The 24229-nt window shown below is 49.1% G+C and overlaps 2 protein-coding genes across 2 annotated transcripts in view; one reads left to right on the top strand and one right to left on the bottom strand.

Annotated features, from left to right (window-relative positions):
* LOC103172151 (E3 ubiquitin-protein ligase TRIM39-like) overlaps positions 1-23963 on the bottom strand; it is a 72684-nt gene extending 48721 nt beyond the window's left edge. The window contains exon 1 of the mRNA XM_042344815.1: positions 23765-23963. The gene's annotated coding sequence lies outside the window, so the exon portion shown is untranslated. The remainder of the gene's footprint in view (positions 1-23764) is intronic.
* On the top strand, positions 443-21742 carry LOC103171649. Its single transcript, XM_042344766.1, has 15 exons — positions 443-576; positions 668-1126; positions 2031-2321; positions 3235-3757; positions 5332-5427; positions 5860-6090; positions 6676-6698; positions 9104-9219; positions 9511-10022; positions 15933-16448; positions 18378-18473; positions 18929-19159; positions 19633-19655; positions 20263-20378; positions 20672-21742. The coding sequence occupies exons 4-15, from the start codon at positions 3344-3346 to the stop codon at positions 21184-21186; spliced, it is 2889 nt and encodes a 962-aa protein (XP_042200700.1). The 5' UTR covers positions 443-576; positions 668-1126; positions 2031-2321; positions 3235-3343; the 3' UTR covers positions 21187-21742.
* Positions 23964-24229: the final 266 nt, after the last annotated feature.

A 24229-nucleotide genomic window follows, 5' to 3' on the forward strand; every position in this document is an offset into this window, starting at 1 on the left:
ACGTGGAAACCGGGCCTATCAGAGCGCCATCAGACACATTGAGAACAGGGCGGACCAATGGATCGATCTGTCTGAGGAGGCGGGTGTTGGAGTCGACCAATGGGGAGCCAGTGGGGGGAGGCAAGTGACGGTTGGACAGAGAGCGCGAGGCGGGTAAGAGGAGAGATGATTGACGTGGAAACGGACCTCTGACAGCCAGTGTCTGATTGACAACCCGACTGAGCAATCGGAAGCTCCAACTGAGAGGCGGGTGTTCGTGGGGACAAATGGGGAACGAGTGGGCGGGGAAAGAATGACGGTTGGGCATAGAGCGAGAGGCGGTTGGGGGGAGGTGATTGACGTGGAAACGGGGCTATGACAGCTCAGTATCTGATTGACAAAAGCTCTCACCAATCAGAAACGCTGATCGAAGAGCCGGATGTTGTGTAAGGACCAATGGGGAGCGGGTGGGCGGGGAGAGAGTGACGGTTCGAGGAGGGGGAGAAGCGCGGACATGGCGGCGGCGTTGAGGAGTTGAGCAGTCGGGGTGGGAGCGGCACCGAGAGGCGGGACAACTCGACGCTGATGGCGGATCGGGTCAGTGAGAGACAGAGAGTGTGTGTGTGTGAGTGTGTAACGCCGTCTCCCCCCGTCACTGAATCCCAGTTTTCCTGCCTTTTGTCTGCAGTTTGTTTCTGGTGGGAAATGGCGTTGTGGCCGCACCTTCTCGAGCTGCTGGTGACCGGGAGCAGCTGTTTTGCAGAGAGAGAGAGAGAGAGAGATGGAGCACTGGTGGGCAGCGCCTCCCCGTCTGTCCCCCCGTCCCCCGCTGCTTGTTTCTCAGCCCTGAGGTGAGCGGTGTCTGAGGCTGTGGCCTTCTCCGTCTGACGGCTGTTCAACAACAGCGTCTGCGCTCGAGGACCCGATGACTGGAATCCCAGAGAGACGACCGTCTTCCCGGGAAAATGGGACATGTGCTCAGAAGCGGAGCTCAGCCCCGGGTCAGACCGCGGTGGCTTTACCTTCGCTCACGCTGACCAGCACAGGCCATCATCACAACCACAGCCATCATAATCCCGGCCTTTGACACCGCGGCTCATCGCGTCATCGAGACGTCTCGAAAGGGCTTCGCGGGATACGCCGTGAGGTGTAGTGACTGTTTTGTGGCCAAGTCGCTGTGCCCGGCGCCTGTCAGTCGGTCGGGCTCTCTGCCTCTCCAGTCCGCGCTCGCAGTCCCGTTACGATACCCGACCCCTCCATCCGAGTTTCTCATCGGTCGAGGATGTTGTCAATTGGTCACAAAATTAACCGTCTCTCCTCCTCCCCCGTGAACTCTCTCTCTCTCCCCACCCGCTCACTCTCTCCCCACCCGCTCACTCTCTCCCCACCCGCTCACTCTCTCCCCACCCGCTCGCTCTCTCCCCACCCGCTCACTCTCTCCCCATCCGCTCACTCTGTCCCCATCCGCTCACTCTGTCCCCATCCGCTCACTCTCTCCCCAACCCTCATTCTCTCCCCACCTGCTCGCTCGCTCTCCAACCCTCACTCTCTTTCCACCCGCTCACTCTCTCCCCACCCGCTCACTCTCTCCCCACCCGCTCACTCTCTCCCCATCCGCTCACTCTCTCCCCACCCACTCACTCTCTCCCCACCCGCTCGCTCGCTCTCCAACCCTAACTGTCTCCCCACTCACTCGCTCCCCATTGGTCCGTCCCACCAACCTTTAGCTTCCCATTGGTTTAAGGCGCTGCTCTTTTATTCCCGTCTCCTTCGCTGTGGGGGTTCGCTCGGCTCAGCGGCTCCCACTCTGCCCTCTATCACAGAGCTCGGGCCCCCCCTCGGGTTGGACTGAACTCACAGCCCAATGTCAGGAAACAGTGACAGTAAAACACTAACGCTGCAGAGATCCTGAGCCGCTGCTGCCCTCGAGGCCTCCGGTTGTTCACCGGGAATGTGCAGTGGCTTCTGATTGGGGAACAGGAAGGAACTGGAGCCAAAGCTGAGAGTTTGCACCAATCACATTGAGAGCTGTTGGGGTTTGACCATTGCAGGTAAACACACCCAATACTGTCAGCCAATCAGCGAGAGCACCAGGGAACATGTGCCGTGTGATTGGCCGGGGCTTTACCCACAGTAACCAATCAGGTTGGGATGTGCTCTCCCCACACGAGGCAGGAGAGAGCGCCTGAGGGAACAGAAGCGGCGACATGGAGTGTGGAGCGACCGGTGAGGGTTTGAGCTCCAAACACCACCGACGAGTGGAGGTGAGGCCGAGAGCAGCAGATCCTGTTTGGGAAAGAGGGAGAGACGATCGGACACTGAGGACACTATCCCGGGGAAAGGTCATGGTTTCCGACTCAATTACAGCTTCTGTTGTGTTTAACAATATATAAATATTGATTAATTACGACATGTTCTTATATTGAAGTACACATAGTTCTTAAACAATATTAAGCAGTTAAATAGTGACTAACCTATAGAGAAATGGAGTTTGTCAGTTTGATTTATAAGATGAAATGAAGTTGAAGAAACAAAAGTCAGCGACTTAGACTGTGGAACAATCAGAGAAGAGAAACTGATCGCTTCTGAATCTCTCTGTTCGTAGTCACGACTTTATTTGCTTCAGATGTTCACTAAATGCTTTGTATACTTTTATTCATTGGCTATTGATTGATAAAATGAAGTTGAATTGTATTATTGTGGGGTCCTTCAGGGTAGGGTTTGCAGCACTTGTCAGAGGAGTTGAGTTCGGTTCCCAGGAGGTCGAAACTTTGGGCAAGTTTCCTCACCCCATGACTCTGTTTACCGAGCAGTAAGTTGAAACCTGATTGTCAGTCAATTGGCAGATCATTTTTCTGAGACTAATAATCCTTCAAAAATCCTTCAGTATTTTTAATAAATAAATAAAATTTGGTCAATCAATCCATGACTGCCTGTGGGAAACTGCTGTGTGCAATTGTCTTCCACGTTTCGCCGACAAAATATACAGTGAATTCAGTTGATATTCTGTATAGCGCTTTGAGACGTCTCGAAGATGTGATCAGGCACAAAATAGTAAGCAAGGGTTATTATTGATTATTACACTGTTGTCGTCATTAAAATTAACTTTACAGTAGCAGCGCTTTTAGACTTCTCGAAGATATGATGAAGTGCTATATCAAATGCAAAGATTATCATTATTTTTAATAAACATTCTGAGATCAGACCTTACGAATGGCCAAATGTGCTAAACATCTGTGTTCCTTTTGTCTTCAGGTGTCTGTCCCTTTAAACAGCAGTTGGTCTGTGATCCCCACCCGCACAGCCACTTCCTGGTTTGGGGGAAAGGTGAAAGTCCCAAACAGAGCAAAGAGCTGATGGTGAAATGGCGTCTGTACAGGAACTGGAGAACCTGAGAAATGAAGCCACTTGTTCAATTTGTCTGGAGTTTTACACGGATCCGGTGACTATAGACTGTGGCCATAACTTCTGCAGAGACTGTATTTTACAGTGTTGGGGCACAGGGCAAGAAAGTGTGTCCTGTCCTCAGTGCAGGCAGCAGATTCCCCAGAGGAGTGTTCTGTCCAACAGAACTCTGTCTAACATTGTAGAGAGTGTTCAGAGACTGAGCCTGAATCCGAGGCTGGAAGAGGTGGGAATCCAGTGTGAAGAGCATGAGGAGAAGCTGAAACTGTTTTGTGAAATGGATCAAAGAGCGATCTGTGTGGTCTGTGCGATGTCCCGTGATCACAAGGATCACACAATCATTCCCATTAAGGAAGCAGCTGAGCTCCACAAGGTATGGAATTGATAATCCAGAAATTTCATGTAGCGTCGACGGTGCTTCAGAATACACTAAACATAGGACACAGGCACAGGAGGAGACCATTCAGGCCTTGAAGCCTGTTTGCCAATGCATTAGATCATGGCTGATCTGTACTTCAACTGTAAACCCCCACCTTTGCCCCATATCCCTTGATACCCTGACATAACAAAAATCTATCCACCTGAGTCTTAATTCACTGTGGAAAAATATGCTTCCTGATTTCACTGATGAATATAATAATAATAATAATAATCCTTGCATTTGATGTAGCGCTTTTCATGTCGGGAGGACGTCCCAAAGCGCTGCACAGAACACTGTAAAGTGAATTGACTGTACATTTGTGGGCGAACGCGGCAGCCAATTGCGCACAGCAATATCCCACAAACAGTCGTAGATTGAAAATGACCAATTTATTATTTTTTGGGGGTTTTTGGAGGGATTATTATTAGGCTCTGTGTGGAGTAAGGAAACTTGCCCAAGGTTTTGCCCTGCCAGGAATTGAACTCAGGTCTCTCGCTTGCAAAGCAAGTGCTCTAACCACTGAGCTACAGGACTCCACAGCTGATGAAGGTCTATTTCTAAGTATAATATTATTTCCCTTGTTCTCGGTTCTGTCACGAGAAGAAATAGTCCTGTAGATTTGTGGAGATTTGTGGAGTCCTGAAGCTCAGTGGTTAGAGCACTTGCTTTGCAAGCGAGAGACCTGAGTTCAATTCCAGGCAGAGGGCCAAACCTTGGGCAAGTTTCCTTACTCCACACAGAGCCTAATAATAATCCCTCCAAAACCAAAAACAATAATAAATTGGTAATTTTCAATCTACGACTGTTTGTGGGACATTGCTATGCGCAATTGGCTGCCGCGTTCGCCCACAAATATACAGTCAATTCACTTTACAGTGTGTTCTGCGAAGTGCTTTTGGACGTCCTCCCGATGTGAAAAGCGCTATATCAAATGCAAGGATTATTATTATTATAAATACTGTCTCTGTAGCTTCTGTATTGAAATCCCTTATTATTTTAAACACCTCAATCAGATCAGCCCTCAACCTTCTAAACTGAAGGGAATACAAACCAGGTTTATGGAACCCTAAAGCGACCTGACTGTGAGCACAGCTGCCGATTTGCACACACCAATGTTGCACAACTTCCTGACTCAGAGGCCACAATCTGATTACTGAACCAGGTGTTTAATATGTAAGATTGGTTTGCTGACCAAATTAAAGTTTAGTCCAGCAAATGAAGCTTTGTCAATGTGCTGTTACACTCTGTGTAACATATTAGGAAAGAGATGATATTGTGTACAGCCGGTCACTGAGCAGCAATCTCGCCGGCCTCTGGGTCAGAAGGTTGTGTGTTCAAGCCCTGGTGTTGGCTGGTTTGCTGACGGCACGTTAGGCAAATCCAGAATTTCTGAGCGGCCTCACCATCTGACTCTGTTGATCGAGTGGAATGGAATATTACAGCTCTGTCACACAAGTGGAATATCCTAAACCAGTAATAATGACTCTGTCCCTTCTCCCTGTTTACTTACATTCACTTTGGTTCAGCAAAAGCTGCAGAAAGCCCTGGACACTCTTCAGAAACAGTTGGATGAAATGTCTCAGTGTCAGAGAGAAGAAGGAGCTTCTCAACTGGAAGTGAAGGTGAGGGGTTTGCATATCCCATTGATATTGCTGTGTGACAAGCTTTCCCGCTGTTTCCAGCCAGAACCACGCTTCAGGTTAGGGCTTGATATCGCAGGGTTAACAGGAGATGAGTGGGTTTACTCACTGCCCACAGTGACTCGTCTGCCTATCCAGGTCCTGTCGATGTGCTGTGCTGTTATCAGCAGTGCCCTGGGATACTGTGGACCGGCCTGGCTCAGGAACTGGACAAGAGACCGTCACAGAGGCCTCTCTCGATGCCGCCATTCCATTTCCAGGCAGGTCACCTTGGAGCCAGTTCAGTTCAGGAGACCTCGATACCCCCCCCCCTCAGGAGGATATCACCAGGTTCATGGGCAGTGTAACCGTGACTGACAGGCTGAGCCCCTGTTCTTGTGTCGGATAATGTTAACATTGTTTTTATTGTGACAGAGACAAGCCGAGCGTTTGAAGAAGAACATCGACGCTGAATTTGCCAAACGTCACCGGCTGCTGACTGAGGAGCAGCGAGACCTGATCACCAAACTCAGACAGCAGGAGGAGGCCATCTTAGGACAAATAGAAAACAATAAGAGTGACATTTCCAAGCAAATTACTTCTATTAACCAGAGAATAGCAGAAATCCAGACAAGACTGACTCTCCAGAACACCGAATTCCTGAAGGTACATAGGCTGTGCGTCCGGTGTGATAGACAGACAGTGGGTGTGTTAATGCTGGTGTGTTTCTGGTGTGATACACAGACAGTGAGTGTGTTAATGTTGGTGTGTGTCTGGCGTGATAGACAGACAGTGGGTGTGTTAATGCGGGTGTGTGTCTTGTGTGATAGGCAGACAGGTGAGGAATTTAAAGCTATATTTAGAAAGAGATATAGACGAGGGGGAATGATTGTGTGTGACCTGAAATGATTGAGTTCCGACAATCTGCTGTGACTCAGATCAGAAATTTAGTTTTGATTCATGAAGACAGTCGATTGCTGATAACACGACACTGACTTAACTTGTCACGACCACTGACGTCATCACGTTGTCACTATCCCGGCCTCATTTATTTATGGATTTGTACATATGCCTAACTGGCCATTCCTGACACCTTGTGACTGAGACCTGTTCTCTACGAGTGACTAGTTATCCGTTTATTTTAATTTGACATGAATCACAGCATTAAGCTGCCTAATACCTGTTTAAATTCATCTCGATGGCTGTGTGCAAGATTGACTCTAACTCGCCTTATTTTTATTTCTTCTTCAGGATATCATATCCATCATTGACAGGTCTGTAATCTTTCCTTACGTCCATCTGGTTAGTGACATTCCCTAATCTCATTGTGTAACAGAAAGTGCTATTCGTCATAGAGAAACTTTTGTGTGTGAGAGCCCAGAACATTACATATGTCCAGTGTATCTTCAAATTCTACAGGGAATTGTGATGATAATAATAATCCTATCATTTGATAGAGTGCTTTATCAGATCTTAATAGAATATACCAAAAAGGGAACCGATTGTATATTTTCTTGGAGAAACAATGCAGTCCATTGCGCACAGCAGTGTCCCGAAAAATTTTTTTAATTACCCCTCTAAAATTGATCCGACAATCGACGAACATTTTGGTCCTTACTATGTGTACAACAAGATTCCATTTATTGAGCGCCTTTCACGTCGGGAGGACGTCCCAAGGCGCTGTACAGTTGGGTTAGGACCCGAGCAAGGGGGAAATGGTCAGGGGGAGGGGAGGGAAAGGAGGGAGCGAGGAGGGGGTAGAGAGTCGAGAGGGGAGCTGAAGGCACGGTCAAAGAGAAAGGTCTTGTGACCGGCCTTGAAGGAGGAAAGGGAGGAAGCAAGGCGAAGGCACTGGGGGATAGAGTTCCAGAGCCTTGGGGCTGAGAGGCTGAAGGCCCGGCCACCGATGGTAGGGCGGTTGGGGCGAGGGATGTGGAGCAGACCGGAGCCAGAGGAACGGAGGGTACGGGGAGGTAGGTATGGGGATAGTAGGTCGGAGAGCTAGGAGGGAGCAAGGCCGTGAATGGCCTTGTAGGTGAGGGTGAGGATCTTGATTTCGATCCTCTGGGGGATGGGGAGCCAGTGGAGGCGAGCGAGGGTGGGATTGATGTGTTCCCGAAGCCTGGTGCGGGACAGTACACGAGCTGTAGAGTTCTGAATGACCTGCAGCTTGTGGAGGGAGGTGCAGGGAAGGCCGGCGAGGAGAGAGTTCCCATAGTCCAGCCTTGAGGTGATAAAGGCGTGGACTAGAGTTCCAGCAGCGTGAGGGGTGAGGTAGTGCCGTAGTCTGGCGACATTCCTGAGGTGAAGGCGGTCCCAGTTGTGGTTCAGATATGAGGGAGAAAGGACAGCTCAGGGTCGAACAGAACGCCGAGGTTCCTGATGGCTTTGAGAGGTACAGAGTGCAGCCTTGGATGCTGATGGTGTCAGCGCCTGAGGTGCGGAGGCGCTGACGCGACCCAATCAGGAGGGCCTCAGTTTTGCGCACGTTGAGCTGGAGAAAGTTATCTCTCGTCCAGGACTCGATGTCGGACAGGCAGCTGTCAGGACAGCGGAGGTCGTGGAGTTGAGGGTAGAGGAGGAAAGGTAGAGTTGGGTGTCATCCGCATACATGTGGAAGTTAACCCCATGTCTGCGGATGATGTCACCAAGTGGAGCATGTAGAGGGTGAAGAGGAGGGGACCGAGTACAGAGCCCTGAGGGACACTGCACAAAACAGTGCGGGGGCCAGAGGAAAAAACATTTGTGGAGACAAGTGAAGACGGTGGGAGAGGTACGACCTAAACCACTCAAGGACAGGGCCTTGAAGGTTTAGGTGGGAGGACAATCAGTGGAGGAGGACAGCATGGTCGACCGTATCGAATGCTGCCGATAGGGCGAGGAGGACGAGGAGGCAGAGGGAGCCCTGGTCACAGATGGTCAGGATGTCATTGGTGACCTTGACCAGGGCAGGTTCTGTGCTATGGGCAGCACGGAAATCCGACTGAAGGGGTTCGAATAGTGAATGGTTGGACAGGAAAGAGCGCAGCTGGGAGGCGACAACTCGTTCCAGGACCTTGGACAGGAAGGGGAGGTTGGAGATGGGCCAGTAGCTTCATAGCTGCGACGCATCGAGGGAGGGTTTTTTTAAGGTGGGAGTGATGATGGCAGTTTTTAAGGGAATGGGAATATAGCCAGAGGAGAGGGACAGGTTGACGATGTCTGTGTTATGTGGGGCAAGGAGGTGGAGCTGCGAGATAAGCAGTGGGGACGGGGTCAAGGGAGCAGGTGGTAGGTTTCAGGGATAGGATGAGTTTGGTGACAGAGGATGGGGAAACGGGTACGAAGTTGTGTAGGGGAGAATGGGTAGGAGTCGTAGTGTGGGAGGGAAGGGGTGCATGTTGGGTGGATGTTGGAGGGGAAGTGACCACGGAGCGGATTCCCTTGATCTTGGATTCAAGGAAATCCAGCATCTCCTCGCAGTGAAGGTGTAAGTAGGAAAGTACTGAGGTGTGAAGTAAGGAAACTTGCCTTATGTTTTGTCCTACCCGGGAATTGAAACAGGGTCCTCTGGCTTGTGAGGCGAGCGCTCTAACCACTAAGGAACAGGACTCCACAATGGTGGCGATGGTAAAAATCTCCACCTGAGTCATCGATATTGTGTCTGAATTTAATTAATCAAATCTCTATCTGTGCCCAGGTCTGGCGTTGACATCAAGAAACCCACAAAGGTGTCTGTTGATGTGGCCGAGAGGGATCTCATTGGGTCTCTGCAGAGCAGAGAGTGGAAACTCCTATTAAAGGGCATCACTGCAGGTAACACTGGCTCTTACTGTGTTCTTGTGATCGCAGTTTGACTCTGGGAATAGATGAGGAATAAATGTCTTGTTCTCACTCCTCATCCCCTCAGTCGGGAATGCTGAATAAGATCATTGGGAGCTCAGCCCACCTCAGCCCTGTGGTGGCGGGGCCCCGGGTCACAGCCAGACATTACTGGTGTCCCACGTGTAACCTGAGACACACAGAGCAGGAATCCAAACCTCACTGAATGAACCATTGAAATATAATGTCACACGATCTCCAACATGTCAACATTCTCTGTTTCAGCTCCAGCCTCTCTGACTCTGGATCCTAACACAGCCCATCCCCGGCTCATCCTGTCTGAGGACCGGACCCGAGTGAGAGCCGGTGACAAAGATCAGCAGGTTCCTGACACACCGGAGAGGTTCAGTTTCTGGCCCAGTGTCCTGGGGTCTGAGGGGTTCACATCAGGGAGACATTACTGGGAGGTGGGGGTGGGGAACAGCACAGCCTGGACAGTGGGGGTGGCCCGAGATTCTGTGCCCAGGAAGGAGTATTTCACACATGGACCTGAGGCTGGAGTCTGGGCTGTGGGGCTGTACAATGGGAAATATAAAGCTCTAACCTCACCTCCTACCCCCCTCCCCCTGAGGGTGAGCCCCCGGGTGCTGGGCGTGTACCTGGACTATGCGGGAGGACAGGTGTCGCTGTACGACGCCGACCACATGTCTCATCTCTTCTCTTTCACCCACACGTTCACTGGGAAACTCTTCCCTTATTTCCACACGAACCGTCGTGCCGATCTTACACTGAACCCCTGACGGGTGAGGGCGACCAATTAGAGAGAGGGTACGGGGGTTACTGAGCGGAGAGTGGAGGTGACGCAGGAACCTAGAAACAGGAGGAGGCCATACAGCGCCTCGAGCCTATTCGGTCATTCTGTAAAATCAAGGCCTATCTGTTTCTCAACCGCAGTTAACGGCTTTTGCCCCGTATCCCTTAACACCCCGACCTGACAAACATCTCCCCACCTCCGTCTGGACAATGTGAATCGATCCAACCATAATCCACAGCCTTTTGTGGGAGAGAGTTCCAGATTCCCATTGGCCTTTGGGTGAAAAACTGGCCGTAATTTCATCCCTAAATGTCCCGGCTCTCATATTAAGATGATGCCCTCCTTTTCTGGATTCTAATTTCTCTGTATCTACACTATCAAATGTCTTTATTGTTTTAAAATCCTCGTCCTTCTAAACTGAGGGGAATAGAGACGGGGATGTCCTGATGTGAAAGGCCCTATAAACAAATATCATTTTGTTTTGTGTTGTGTTGGTATCACAATAAAATTGACGGATGTACAATCTCTCCGTGTGACGTGTGAGGCTGTGATGTCAGGATTGGCTGTGATAAGATGTGAGACACGACACAGAATGAGGAGCAGATACAGGAGACTCCGGACTGCGGTGTCACAGGGCGGGACAGTCTATGTGGAGATGTCACTGTTTATATCAGACTAAACAGAGGTGTCACTGTCAATATCAAATATATCAATGTGTCTCCCTCTCTCACTCTCTATATCCCTTTATTTCTGAATCTCTTTCTCGAACTGTTGTTCGGTAACTCTGTCTCTCAAGGTCTCTGTTGCTGCCTCTCTCTGTTTCTCTGTGTGTCTCTCTCTCTGCCATTCTCTGTTTCTCTCTGTGTCTCTCTCTGTGTCTTTCTCTCTCTCTCTGTCCCCCCGGTTCCTGAGCCAGGCTGAGCCCACAGTCACTGTGTGCCACAGAGCGGCCCAGCCTGGCTCAGCAGGACTGGGAGGAACAGACCAGTCCCTGGGACAGGGACTCTTCCCACTCAGTTCCTGTTGTGGGGTCCTGTAGCTTATTGGTTACTGCACTCACCTCACAGGCGGACCCTGGTTTTATCCCTGAACAGGGTGAAAAGTTGGGCAAGTTTCCTTATTTCACACCACCCCTCTGTTTACCTGGCAGCAAGTAGGAACCCAGGTGTTAGATCACTTTCCAGGGTTAATAATACCTTCAAATTAAATAATAATTTTGTTATTCAATCCATGACATACATACACACACACAGACAGACAGGCAGCAGGCAGACTGTTAATATCAGTCTATATAGAGGTCTCATTGATAATATGTACAGACATGTACACACATTTACAAACAAACACACACACACATAAACTCACGTACATACACACTCACAATCTCTCACACACAAAAAGACTCACAGGCAACAACACACACACACACACACACTCACATACACAGACATACTACACAGCTCAGCTCCCCTCAACCACAATCAACAACAACTTGCACTCATATAGCTCCCTCTATGTCGGGCAGCGTTTCAGAGCTTAACAGTGATGGAGCCTGACTCCAAGCCGGGGGGAGGGATTGGCGGAGGTGGCTGTAAACACAGTCGAAAAGGAAAGTTTTCAGGTACAATTTGAAAAAAGGGAGCGCGGGGGCAACACGGAGGGATTGAGTGAGTGTTCCAGAGATTTCTGGCGTAGTGACTGAAAGCGGGCCCTCCGATGGTGGAGCGGAGAGTGCAAGGAACGCGAAGGAGGCAGGTGCCTGTCGACAGTTGGCACTGACTGGGTGATGGATTGAGGAATGAGGGGGTCGGAGAGAGAGGGAGGGAGGTGCCAGGGAGTGAAGGGGCTTGAACACGAGAGTGAGAGGACCTTGAGGCTGGTCGGTTTGGTGATGAGGAGCCCGTGGGGCCCGGGCCAGAGCTGGTGAGAGGTGTGGATGGAGTTTGGTTGGGGTCAGTCTGCGGGCGGCAGAGTCTGAATGAGCTGATCTTGTGAATGGTGGCGCTGGGGAGACCAGCGAGAAGTGGGTTGGAGGAATCCGGGCGGGAGGTGACAAACACGTGCCCGAGGGTTTCGGCTGCAGTCGGGGTCCGGGACGGTCGGAGGCGCGCAATGTGGCGGAGGTGGAGGAAGGTGGTCCTGGTGGGGGAAGGGATGTGGGCGAGGAACTGCGGCTGCCACACGTCGACCAGTTTTCTTTTAAAACCGCTAAAATATACTTGTGGAAGTCATATCCATCATCTACTGACTCACTGTGTGTGAGAGTCAACAAGAGAAAGGCCGAGAGAGTGGGAGAGACTGAGTTTCTTTGTATAATCCATATTAATCTTCTCCTTACTCTAATGATTATTTTAAAACACGTAATGTGTGTGGGAGACAGACTGAATGGTTAGAGAGAAAGAATGGGGAGAGAGGAGGGTTGGGCGGTGGGCGGCGAATGTGGGGTCAAACTCTCGGTGGTGAGAGTTCGACACTGTGGGGTCCTATAGCTCAGTGGTCAGAGCACTTGCAAGTGAGAGACCTGGGTTTAATTCCTGGCCGGGTAACCTTGGGCAAGTTTCCTTACTCCACACTCCATTAGTAATCCCTCCAAAAAACAAAACAATAATAAATTGGTCACTTTCAATCCACGACTGTTTGTGGGACGCTGACTGCTGTGTGCAAATGGATGCCGAGTTTCAAACACTAATATACTTTACATTGTATTCTGCGAAGCACTTTGAGGTGTCTTGGAGACATCAAAAGCGCTATATCAAATGCAAGGATTATTATTATTATCGTAACTCAATGCTGACTTCGAATAGCGTCCTGGAATCTCCAAACTCCACCTGAAGAGGGAATCGGGCCTGGGTTAAATGTCACACACATTCTTTGATCCCCACCATCTCCTATTTGATCCATCTCCTTTTCCGTGCCACAGTCAGTTGCGGAGTCTTCAAACACTATCACCCTAACTTCTGCAGCTTTCTCCCTCTCTCTGGCCCTCTGCTTAGCTCCTCTCTCAATATGTGCAGCCAACCTCAAGGCTTCCTGTCCCATCACGCTTATAGTCACATCCTCCTCTCCCTCGCTCCTCTTTGGCCCCTGTCATTGGGAAACCATGTCGGACATTATCATATGTTAAGCACTGTGTGAACACAGCTGCTGTTGCGATTACAGTCATGACTGACGAGCAGTGTCCTGCACTATATATTACATCAGATAAACAGATGACTACCGCTCGCCTTGAACATTTATAAAACACTGGTTAGACCTCAGCTGGAGACTGTGTTCAGTTCTGTGCTGTTGCAGTCCTATCAGCATTGAAGTGCAGCTGTGCTGTTCTTTGTCCTTCAGTTTCATTGAATGGACCTTCTCTCTTTGGTCCAGGAATTTTACGTATCCTCGAAAGGCTTGATTTTCACTTTGGCATCTTTATATTGATCAATATAAATGTACAATTTATAATCACTGGGACGTCCTCCTGATGTGAAAAGCGCTTTAAAAATGTAATTGTGTTGTTGTTGCCGTGGCTTAGCTTCGTTTGTTTTCTTTATTTTGTTCCCGCCGCCACCTGGTGACATGCGTGCTGTAGGATACAGATTGCCACAGCGCTACGGACAGCCAGCTTGGCTACCAGGTGTAACTGCCCAATGCCACAGGGCCACTTTGACTTGGCGGCTGATGTAACTGCAGCAAAAAACGCTAAAAATTAAACACATTTAAATCATAATTCATGAATGATAGGAGATACCCGAAAACAAATATGCCCCTGTCACTCCCAGTTACAATACCTTTCCAATGAGTTGTAAATCATGTCTCTACATCAACCGGTTATTGAGATCCTTCTTCAAGCGCATCCAGACAGACAGAAATTCTCCATTTATTCGTATAGAAGGTTATAAGACATGTGAGGATCTTGCATTGTTTTTACTGAGACACTGACTGGGTGGTTGAGCAACAATAACTTAAAAATTTTAATCATGTGTCACAGATTCCAGCTAAATCAGACTGATATCATTGTGGAAGGAGAAAATTGCTTATTTCTGTCGAAAGCCTTGGGAGTTCACATGGAACAGCAACAAATTAAACTTGTGTAGCGTCTTTCACATCAGGAGGATGTCCCAAGCATCAGAAGCTTAATGTGACTTTTCTGAACTTGTACTGAGGGGCTAGGAATCAATTCTCCATTCGTAAAAAATAGAAAGTTTACAGGAAATCAGATTAACAATTCGTCTACCAACAATAATCCCTCTCAAAGATAACCAATCAATTTAGCTCGAACACAGAGCACACAGTCAATTCACTTTATAGTGTATTCTGTGAAGCGTTTTGAGACATCTCGAAGATCTGATAAGGCACTGTCTCCAATGTAATGACAGAGAGAGAGAGAGACAGACACGGGTAGGAGTACGTGGGAGGTGCAATGTCATGTAACATGGAAATTGTTTAAAACATGGGTTTGAATGGAGACAATAAACGCAATGGAAATGTCGGATGTATTTGACGCGCTGTTGATTGAGCTCTGCCAAACACAGCAGCGAACAGGGAACAGTCTCAACAAACAATCGGGACCGCCGTTTACATCCGTTTACAGTGTCTGAACTAAAATAACTTATTTGATGTCTTTGAGACGTGGACACCATATACACACAAATACACACACAAATACAACAACAACAAGATTCCATTTATAGAGCGCCTTTCACGTCAGGAGGACGTCCCAAGGCGCTGCACAGTTGGGTCATGACCCGAGCAGGGGGGAAATGGTCAGGGTGAGGGGAGGGAAGGGAGGGAGAGAGGAGGGGGGAAATGGTCAGGGTGAGGGGAGGGAAGGGAGGGAGCGAGGAGGAGGAAGAGAGTCGATACACACACAAAAACACACAAAGAGACATACACACAGAGCCTAATAATAATCCCTCCAAAACAATAATAAATTGGTCATTTTCAATCTACGACTGTTTGTGGGACATTGCTGTGCGCAATTGGCTGCCGTGTTCGCCCACAAATATACAGTCACTTCACTTTACAGTCTATTCTGTGAAGCACTTTGGGACGTCCTCCCGACGTGAAAAGCGCTATATCAAATGCAAGGATTATTATTATTAAATACACACACAAAGAGACACACGCGGACACAGCAGAGAACCCATTGACCAGAAAACTGATCGAGTTGTGAATGGGGCGGTGAATGGGCGGGTCCAGGGGTATCAACCAGCATCGCCTCAGCCAATCAGCAGCAGTGTGTCTCCCAGCTGGAGCATACCATTGTGACGCGAGCACCTCAGCCAATCAGCGGGCTGCTGGCCAGAGGGCGGGCGGTTTCAAACTCAGTGCGTCTCAACTCAATATGAGGGGATATGAGCTGAAGGGGGAGGGGAGCTGAGGGGGATGTGAGGGGAGGAGAGGCGATGTGGGGGGAGGGGAGCTGAGGTGAGGGGATGTGAGGGATGGGGAGAGCTGAGGGGATGTGAGGGGAGGGGAGCTGAGATGATGTGAGGGTAGGTGAGCTGCTGAGGTGAGCTGACCTGAGGGGAGTTGGGGTGACATGGGGTACGTGAGCTGAGGGGGGCTGAGCTCAGGGGAGGGGGGAGCGCGATATCAAACCAAAGATTATTATGATAATTAGCGCTGCAAGACAAAGCCCTATGGGTAAAATGGTCGAAAGGATAAATTTCCAGACCTCGAGCCTTGGCTCTTGCAAAACAACTCCTCGTATGTTACCTGACCCTATGTCTCAGTCCCTCGGCCTTGCCCCCCGTTTACCTGGATCACTTTCCTCTTGAACCGTGCCTATGGTCACCTCCAATTTCTCGCCGGCTCAATGTCTATCAATGCTATTGTTAAACATCCTGAGACTAGACTTTACGAATGGCCTGAATGTGCTAAACATCTGTGTTCCTTTTATCTTCAGGTGTCTGTCCCTTTAAGCAGCAGTTGGTCTGTGATCCCCACCCGCACAGCCACTTCCTGGTTTGGGGGAAAGTCCCAAACAGAGCAAAGAGCTGATGGTGAAATGGCGTCTGTACAGGAACTGGAGAACCTGAGAAATGAAGCCACTTGTTCAATCTGTCTGGAGTTTTACACGGATCCGGTGTCTACAGACTGTGGCCACAACTTCTGCAGAGACTGTATTTTACAGTGTTGGGGCACAGGACAAGGAAGTGTGTCCTGTCCACAGTGCAGGCAGCAGATTCCCCAGAGGAGTGTTCGACCCAACAGAACTCTGTCTAACATGGTTGAGAGTGTTCAGAGACTGAGCCTGAATCTGAGGCTGGAAGAGGTGGGAATCCAGTGTGAAGAGCATGAGGAGAAGCTGAAACTGTTTTGTGAAACGGATCAAAGAGCAATCTGTGTGGTCTGTGCGATGTCCCGTGATCACAAGGATCACACACTCATTCCCATTCAGGAAGCTGCTGAGCTCCACAAGGTATGGAATTGATATTAATCCTGATATTGCATAGAGCGCCGTGAGGACGTCTCAAATTGCTTCAGAATACACTGTAAACATAGGAACAGGAACATAGGCACAGGAGGTAACCATTTAGGCCTTGAAGCCTGTTTGCCATTCAGTTAGATCATGGCTGATCTGTACCTCAACTGTAAATCCCCACCTTTACCCCATATCCCTTGATACTCTGACCTAACAAAAATCTATCCACCTCAGTCTTAATCCACCGACTTTTGAGGGAGAGAGTTCCAGATTTCCACAAACTTTTGTGTCGAAAAATATGCTTCCTGATTTCACTTATGAAGGCCTAGTTCTAACTATAATATTATTCCCCTTGTTCTGGATTCAGCAGAAGAAATACTGTCTCTGTCGCTAGAGAAAAAATCTGATACAAGTAAACTTAAGAAACAAAGAATGGGTTTTTATTTCTACTTGTATACAGGAGCACACAATTGTTGCCATATACAAATAGGATCTAATGTCTCCCTGTCAGACAAAAGATCCTCTTCATCGGTACAATTAAGTTTTATACAGGAGTACACAAAATACACAGAAGCCGTGTTTTTCCTTACAGACCAATAACGTTTGCTGCATATTTTCCCACACTCCTTACTTCAGTTAGTTTCAACTGTACTAATCTTGCAGTTTTGCTTGAAGGCCATTTCTATGTTATCACCCGCCGTTCCTTACACTGTGGCCTTCAGATAACGGAATTCTACATTAACAAGTCTAACCTATTTATTTATGTCTGCTTAAAAGCATTTACACAGCGATAGGCCAGGGCACAAGCTACGTTATATTTTAAACATACCATAACATCCTTTTTCCTCCATCACTACTCTATTGAAACTTTATTATTTTAAACATCTCAATCAGATCATCCAGTGGAGTCCTGTAGCTCAGTGGTTAGAGCACTCGCTTTGCAAGTGAGAGACCTGAGTTCAATTCCAGGCAGAGGGCGAAACCTTGGGCAAGTTTCCTTACTCCACACAGAGCCTAATAATAATCCCTCCAAAACTAAAACAATAATAAATTGGTCATTTTCAATCCATGACTGTTTGTGTGACATTGCTGTGCGCAATTGGCTGCCGCGTTCGCCCACAAATATACAGTCAATTCACTTTGCAGTATATTCTGTGAAGCGCTTTGGGACATCCTCCCGACGTGAAAAGCGCTTTATCAAATGCAAGGATTATTATTATTATTATTATCCCTCAACTGTAAAGTGAATTGACCGTATATTTGTGGGAGTAATCGGCAGCCAATTGCGCAGAGCAGTGTCCCACAAACAGTCGTGGATCAAAATCACCAATTTATTATCGTTTTTTGTTTTTGAGGGATTATTATTAGGTGTGTGGAGTAAGGAAACTTGCCCAAGGTTTCAACCTGACCTGCTCGGAATTGAACCCAGGTGTCTCGCTTGCCACGCGACTGCTCTAATCACTGAGGTACAGGATTCCACAACTCCAAAGTGAACTGAATGTGAACACAGCTGCCTATTTGCACACCACAATGTCCCACAACCTCATGACTCAGAGGCCACAATCTGATCAACTGAACCAAACTTTTAAAATGTTAGACTAGTTTAGTCGAGCAGATGAAGCTTTGTCAATGTGCTGTTACACTCTATGTGACATATTAGGAAAGAGATGATATTGTGTACAGCCGGTCACTGAGCAGCAATCTCTCCGGCCTCTGGGTCAGAAGGTTGTGTGTTCAAGCCCTGGTGTTGGCTGACTTGCTGACGGCATGTGAGGTAAATCCAGAAGTTCTGAGCGGCCTCACCATCTGACTGTGTTGATCGAGTGGAATAGAATATTACAGCTCTGTCACACAAGTGGAATATCCTAAACCAGTAAAAATGACTCTGTCCCTTCTCCCTGTTTACTTGCATTCACTTTGTTGCAGCAAAAGCTGCAGAAAGCCCTGGAAACCCTTCAGAAACAATTGGATGCAATGTCCCATTGTCAGAGAGAAGAAGGAGCAGCTCAACTGGAAGTGAAGGTGAGGGGTTTGTATATCAGCTCTGAGCCCATCCCATTGATATTGCTCTCTGACAAGCTTTCCCGCTGTTTCCAGCCAGGACCACCCTACAGGTTAGGGCTTGATATCGCAGGGTTAACAGGTGATGAGTAGGTTTACTCACTCCCCACAGTGACTCGTCTGCCTATCCAGGTCCTGTCGATGAGCCAGGCTGTGCTGTACCGTTATCAGCAGTGCCCTGGGATACTGTGGACCGGCCTGGCTCAGGAACTGGACAAGAGACCGTCACAGAGGCCTCTCTCGATACCGGCATTTCATTGCCAGGCAGGTCACCTTGGAGCAGTTCAGTTCAGGAAACCTCGCTGCCCTCCCCCTCAGAAAGATATCACCAGGTTCACGGGCAATGCAACCGTGATTGACAGGCCGAGCCCTTGTTCTTGTGTAGGACAATGTTAACGTTGTATTTATTGTGACAGAGACAAGCCGAGCGTCTGAGGAAGAACATCGACGCTGAATTTGCTAAACGTCACCAGCTGCTGACTGAGGAGCAGCGAGACCTGATCACCAAACTCAGACAGCAGGAGGAGGCCATCTTAGGACAAATAGAAAACAATAAAAGCCACATCTCTAAGCAAATTACTTCTATTAACCAAAGAATAACGGAAATCCAGACAAGACTGACTCTCCAGAACACCGAATTCCTGAAGGTGCATAGGCTGTGTGTCTGGTGTGATAGACATACAGTGGGTGTGTTAATGCTGGTGTGTGTCTGGTGTGATAGACAGACAGGTGAGGATGTTAAAAAGCTATGTTTAGAAAGATATAAACGAGGGGGAAGGATTGTGTGTGACCCGAAATGATTGAATTACTACAATCTGCTGTGACACAGATCAGAAATTTAGTTTTAATTCATTAAAGCAGTAGATTGCTGATAACACAACACTGACTTAACTTGTCATGACCATTTACGTAATCATGTTGTTACTATCCCGGCCTCACTTATTTATGGATTGATACATATGGCTAACTTGCCATTCCTGATACTTTGTGATTGAATCCTGTTGCCGAGGAGTGATAAGTTATCATGAATCACAGCATTAAGCTGCCGAATACCTGTTCAAATTCATCTCGATGGCTGTGTGCAAGATTGACTCTAACTCTCCTTATTTTTCTTCTTCAGGATATCAAATCCATCATTGACAGGTCTGTAATCTTTCCTTACGTCCATCTAGTTAGTGACATTTCCCAATCCAATTGTGTAACAGAAAGTGTTATTAGTCATAGAGAAACATACGTATGTGAGAGCCCAGAACATTGTATCTGTCCTTAGATTGTATCACAATCTATCCTCAAATTCTACAGGGATTTGTGATGATAATAATAATCCTATCATTTGATAGAGTGCTTTATCACATCTTTGAGATGATGCAAATCACTTATTAGAATATACCGTAAAGGGAACTAACTGGTCGTATATTTTCTGGGAGAAACACTGCAGCCCATTGGGCTGAGCAGTGTCCCGAACAAAAGTGTAATCAGTAGGTGATTTCCCCTGGAAAATTGATCCGCCAATCGACTAACAAATTGATCCTTACTTACGTAAGTAGGAAAGTACTGAGGTGTGAAGTAAGGAAACTTACCCAATGTTTTGCCCTATCCGGGAATCGAATTAGAGTCCTCTGGTTTGTGAGGCGAGCGCTCTCAACCACTAAGGAACAGGACTCCACAATGGTGGTGATGATGAAAATCTCCACCTGAATCATCGATATTGTGCCTGAATTTAATTAAACAAATCTCTATCTGTGCCCAGGTCTGGTGTTGACATCAAGAAACCCACAAAAGTGTCTGTTGATGTGGCTGAGAGGGACCTCATTGGGTCTCTGCAGAGCAGAGAGTGGAAACTCCTGTTAAAGGGCATCACTGCAGGTAACATTGGCTCTTACTGTGTCCTGTGATTGGTGACTGAGAATAGATGTGGAGTAAATGTCTTGCTCTCGCTCCTCATCCCCTCGGTCGGGAATGCTAAATAAGATCATTGGGAGCTCAGCCCACCTCAGCCCCGCGGTGGCCGGGCCCCGGGTCACAGACAGACATTACTGGTGTCCCACGTGTAACCTGAGACACACAGAGCAGGAATCCAAACCACTGAATGAACCAATGAAATATAATGTCAACCGTACACCACACGATCTCCAACATGTCAACATTCTCTGTTTCAGCTCCAGCCTCTCTGACTCTGGATCCTAACACAGCCCAACCCCGGCTCATCCTGTCTGAGGACCGGACCCGAGTGAGACTCGGTGACAGAGATCAGCAGGTTCCTGACACCCCGGAGAGGTTCAGTAACTATTACAGTGTCCTGGGGTCTGAGGGGTTCACATCAGGGAGACATTACTGGGAGGTGGGGGTGGGGAACAGCACATATTGGACAGTGGGGGTGGCCCGAGAGTCTGTGCCCAGGAAGGAGTATTTCACACATGGACCTGAGGCTGGAGTCTGGGCTGTGGAGCCGGTCAATGGGAAATATCAAGCTCTAACCTCGCCTCCTACCCCCCTCCCCCTGAGTGTGAGCCCCCGGGTGCTGGGCGTGTACCTGGACTATGTGGGAGGACAGGTGTCGCTGTACGACGCCGACCACATGTCTCATCTCTTCACTTTCACCCACACGTTCACTGGGAAACTCTTCCCTTACTTCAGCGTTGGTCGTAACACCGACCTGACACTAAACCCCTGACGGGTGAGGGCAACCAATCAGAGAGAGTTTACGGGGGTTACCGGACGGAGAGCAGAGGAGACGTAGGAACAGAGAAACAGGAGGAGGCCATTCAGCCCCTCGAGCCTGTTCGGCCATTGTATAAGATCACGGCTGATCTGTGCCTCAACCCCAGTTACCGGCCTTTGCCCCGTATCCCTTAACACCCCGACCTGACAAACATCTCCCCACCTCCGTCTGGACAGTGTGAATGGATCCAACCATAATCCACAGCCTTTTGGGGGAGAGAATTCCAGGTTCCCATTGGCCTTTGGGTGTAAAACTGCCCCTAATTTCACCCCTAAATGTCCCGGCTCTAATATTAAGATAATGCCCCCCTTGTTCTGGACTTCCCCCCAACAAGGGACCAAGTTTCTCTGTATCTACACTATCGAATGTCTTTATTGTTTAAACATCCTCAATTAGATCACCCTCGTCCTTCTAAACTGATGATGTCCTGACGTGAATGGCGCTGTTACAAATATCATTTTGTTTTGTGTTGTGTTGGTATCACAATAAAATGGACGGATGTACAATCTCTCTGTGTGACGTGTGAGGCTGTGATGTCAGGATTGGCTGTGATGAGATGTGAGACATGACACAGAATGAGGAGCAGATACAGGAGACTCCGGACTGCAGTGTCACATGGCAGGACAGTCTATATGGAGTTGTCACTGTTAATATCGGACAATAGAGAGGTGACATTGTTAATATCACACGATACAGAGGTGTCACTGTCAATATCAAGCTATATGGATGTCTCTCTCTCTCTCTCTCTCTCTGTCTCTCTCTATATCCCTTTATTTCTGTAACTCTTTCTCTAACTGTGTTGCTCGGTATCTCTGTCTCTCTCTTAGTCTCTGTCACTCAAGGTCTCTGTTGCTGCCTCTCTCTGTCTCTCTGTGTGTTTCTCTCTGCCATTCTCTGTTTCTCTCTGTGCATCTCTCTGTATCTTCCTCTCTCTCTGTGTCCCCCCGGTTCCTGAGCCAGGCTGAGCCCACAGTCACTGTCTGCCACAGAGCGGCCCAGCCTGGCTCAGCAGGACTGGGAGGAACAGACCAGACCCTGGGACAGGGACTCTTCCCACTCAGCTCCTGTTGTGGAGTCCTGTAGCTTATTGATTACTGCACTCGCCTCACAAGAGGACCCTGGTTTTATCCCTGAACATGGTGAAAAGTTGGGCAAGTTTCCTTATTTCACATCACTCCTCTGTTTACCTGGCATTAACAACAACAACAACAAGATTCCATTTGTAGAGTGCCTTTCACGTTAGGAGGATATCCCAAGGCGCTGTACAGTTGGGTCAGGATCCGAGCATTGGGGAAATGGTCAGGGTGAGGGGAGGGAAGGGAAGGAGCGAGGAGTGGGTAGAGAGTCGAGAGGGGAGCTGAAGGCACGGTCAAAGAGAAAGGTCTTCAGACCGGCCTTGAAGGAGGAAAGGGAGGAGGCGGCGAAGGCACTGGGGGATAGCGTTCCAAAGCCTCGGGGCTGAGTCAGTAGGAACCCAGGTGTTAGATCACTTTCCAGGGTTAATAAACCTTCAATTTAATAATAATTTGGTTATTCAATCCATGACATACATACACTCACACACACACACACAGAGACAGGCAGCAGGTAGACTGTTAATATCAGTCTATATAGAGGTCTCATTGATAATATGTACAGACATGTACACACATTTACAAACACACACACACACACATAAAATCACACATGTACATACACACATACAATCTCACACACACAAACAGACACACAGGCAACCACACACACACATACACAGACATACTGCACAGCTCAGCTTCCCTCAACGCGAAGGAGGCCGGTGCCAGTCAACTGTAGGCGCTGACTGGGTGATGGATTGAGGAGGTTGGAGAGGGAGGGAGGTGCCAGGGAGTGAGGGGCGAGAGTGAGAGGATCTTGAGGTTGGTCGGTTTGGTGATGATGAGCCCGTGGGGCCCGGGCCAGAGCTGGTGAGAGGTGGGGACGGAGTTTGGTTGGGGTCAGTCTGCGGGCGGCAGAGTCTGAATGAGCTGATCTTGTGAATGGTGGCGCGGGGGAGACCGGCGAGGAGTGGGTTGGAGGAATCCGGGCGGGAGGTGACAAACACGTGCCCGAGGGTTTCGGCTGCAGTCGGGGTCCGGGACGGTCGGAGGCGCGCAATGTGGCGAAGGTGGAGGAAGGTGGTCCTGGTGGGGGACCGGATGTGGGGGAGGAAGGACGGTGGGGGTCGAGCCGGACCCCGGGGTTGGGCACTGGTTCGGGGAGTCTGAGGGAGAGTCCGGGGAGGTTGAGGAGCTCAGATCCGCAGGAGTGAAGGCGGTGACGGGAGCCGAGGAGTATGGCTTCCGTCTTGTCCACATCCAGCGGCAGGACGTCTGCGCTGATCCGGGCCCTGAGTGAGCGCGAACTGATCAGAGAAACACAGAGAGAGATTGACTTTCACGGTTTTATTAATTATCTGATCACTCGGAATGTGTGTGAGAGACCGAGAGAGAGAGACTGAGACCCACACGCGCTCACACACCCACACGCTCTCACACTCCGTCTCACTGACCCGATCCGCCATCAGCGCCGAGTTGTCCCGCCTCTCGGGGCCGCTCCCTCCCCAACTGCTCAACTTCTCACTGCCGCCGCCGCCATGTCCGCGCTTCTCCTCCTCCTCCAACCGTCACTCTGTCCCCTTTGGTGAAGGGTTTCATATCCACTCTGTGTCTCTGTCTGTGTCTCTCTTGCTGTGAGTCTGTCTCTATCTCTGCGCCTCGCTCTCGCTCTCTCTCCCTCCACCTCTCTCTCTCTCCGCCTCTCCCTCTTTCCCTCTCTCTCACACTCCGCCTCTCCGCCTTTCCCTCTCCGCCTCTCTCTCTCTCCGCCTCTTGCTCTCCTCCATCTCTCTGCCTCTCCCTCTCCGCCTCTCCCTCTGATCCCTTCTCTCTATCTCTCCGCCTCTCTCTCTCTCCACCTCTCTCTCTCTGCCTCTCCCACTCCTCCCCCTCTCTCTCTCTCTCTCTCTCTCTTCACC

This window comes from Callorhinchus milii, unplaced genomic scaffold, assembly GCF_018977255.1.
Source record: "Callorhinchus milii isolate IMCB2004 unplaced genomic scaffold, IMCB_Cmil_1.0 Scaffold30, whole genome shotgun sequence".
NCBI classification, from domain to species: Eukaryota; Metazoa; Chordata; class Chondrichthyes; order Chimaeriformes; family Callorhinchidae; genus Callorhinchus; species Callorhinchus milii.

Excerpts from the sequence above, each read along its gene's own strand:
- LOC103171649 (XM_042344766.1), top strand. The coding sequence starts at position 3,344 with ATGGCGTCTGTACAGGAACTGGAGAACCTGAGAAATGAAGCCACTTGT. Across the intron at positions 6,091-6,675 it reads AGAACACCGAATTCCTGAAG|GATATCATATCCATCATTGA; the intron begins GTACATAGGCTG and ends TTTCTTCTTCAG. Across the intron at positions 10,023-15,932 it reads CCGATCTTACACTGAACCCC|GTGTCTGTCCCTTTAAGCAG; the intron begins TGACGGGTGAGG and ends TTTTATCTTCAG.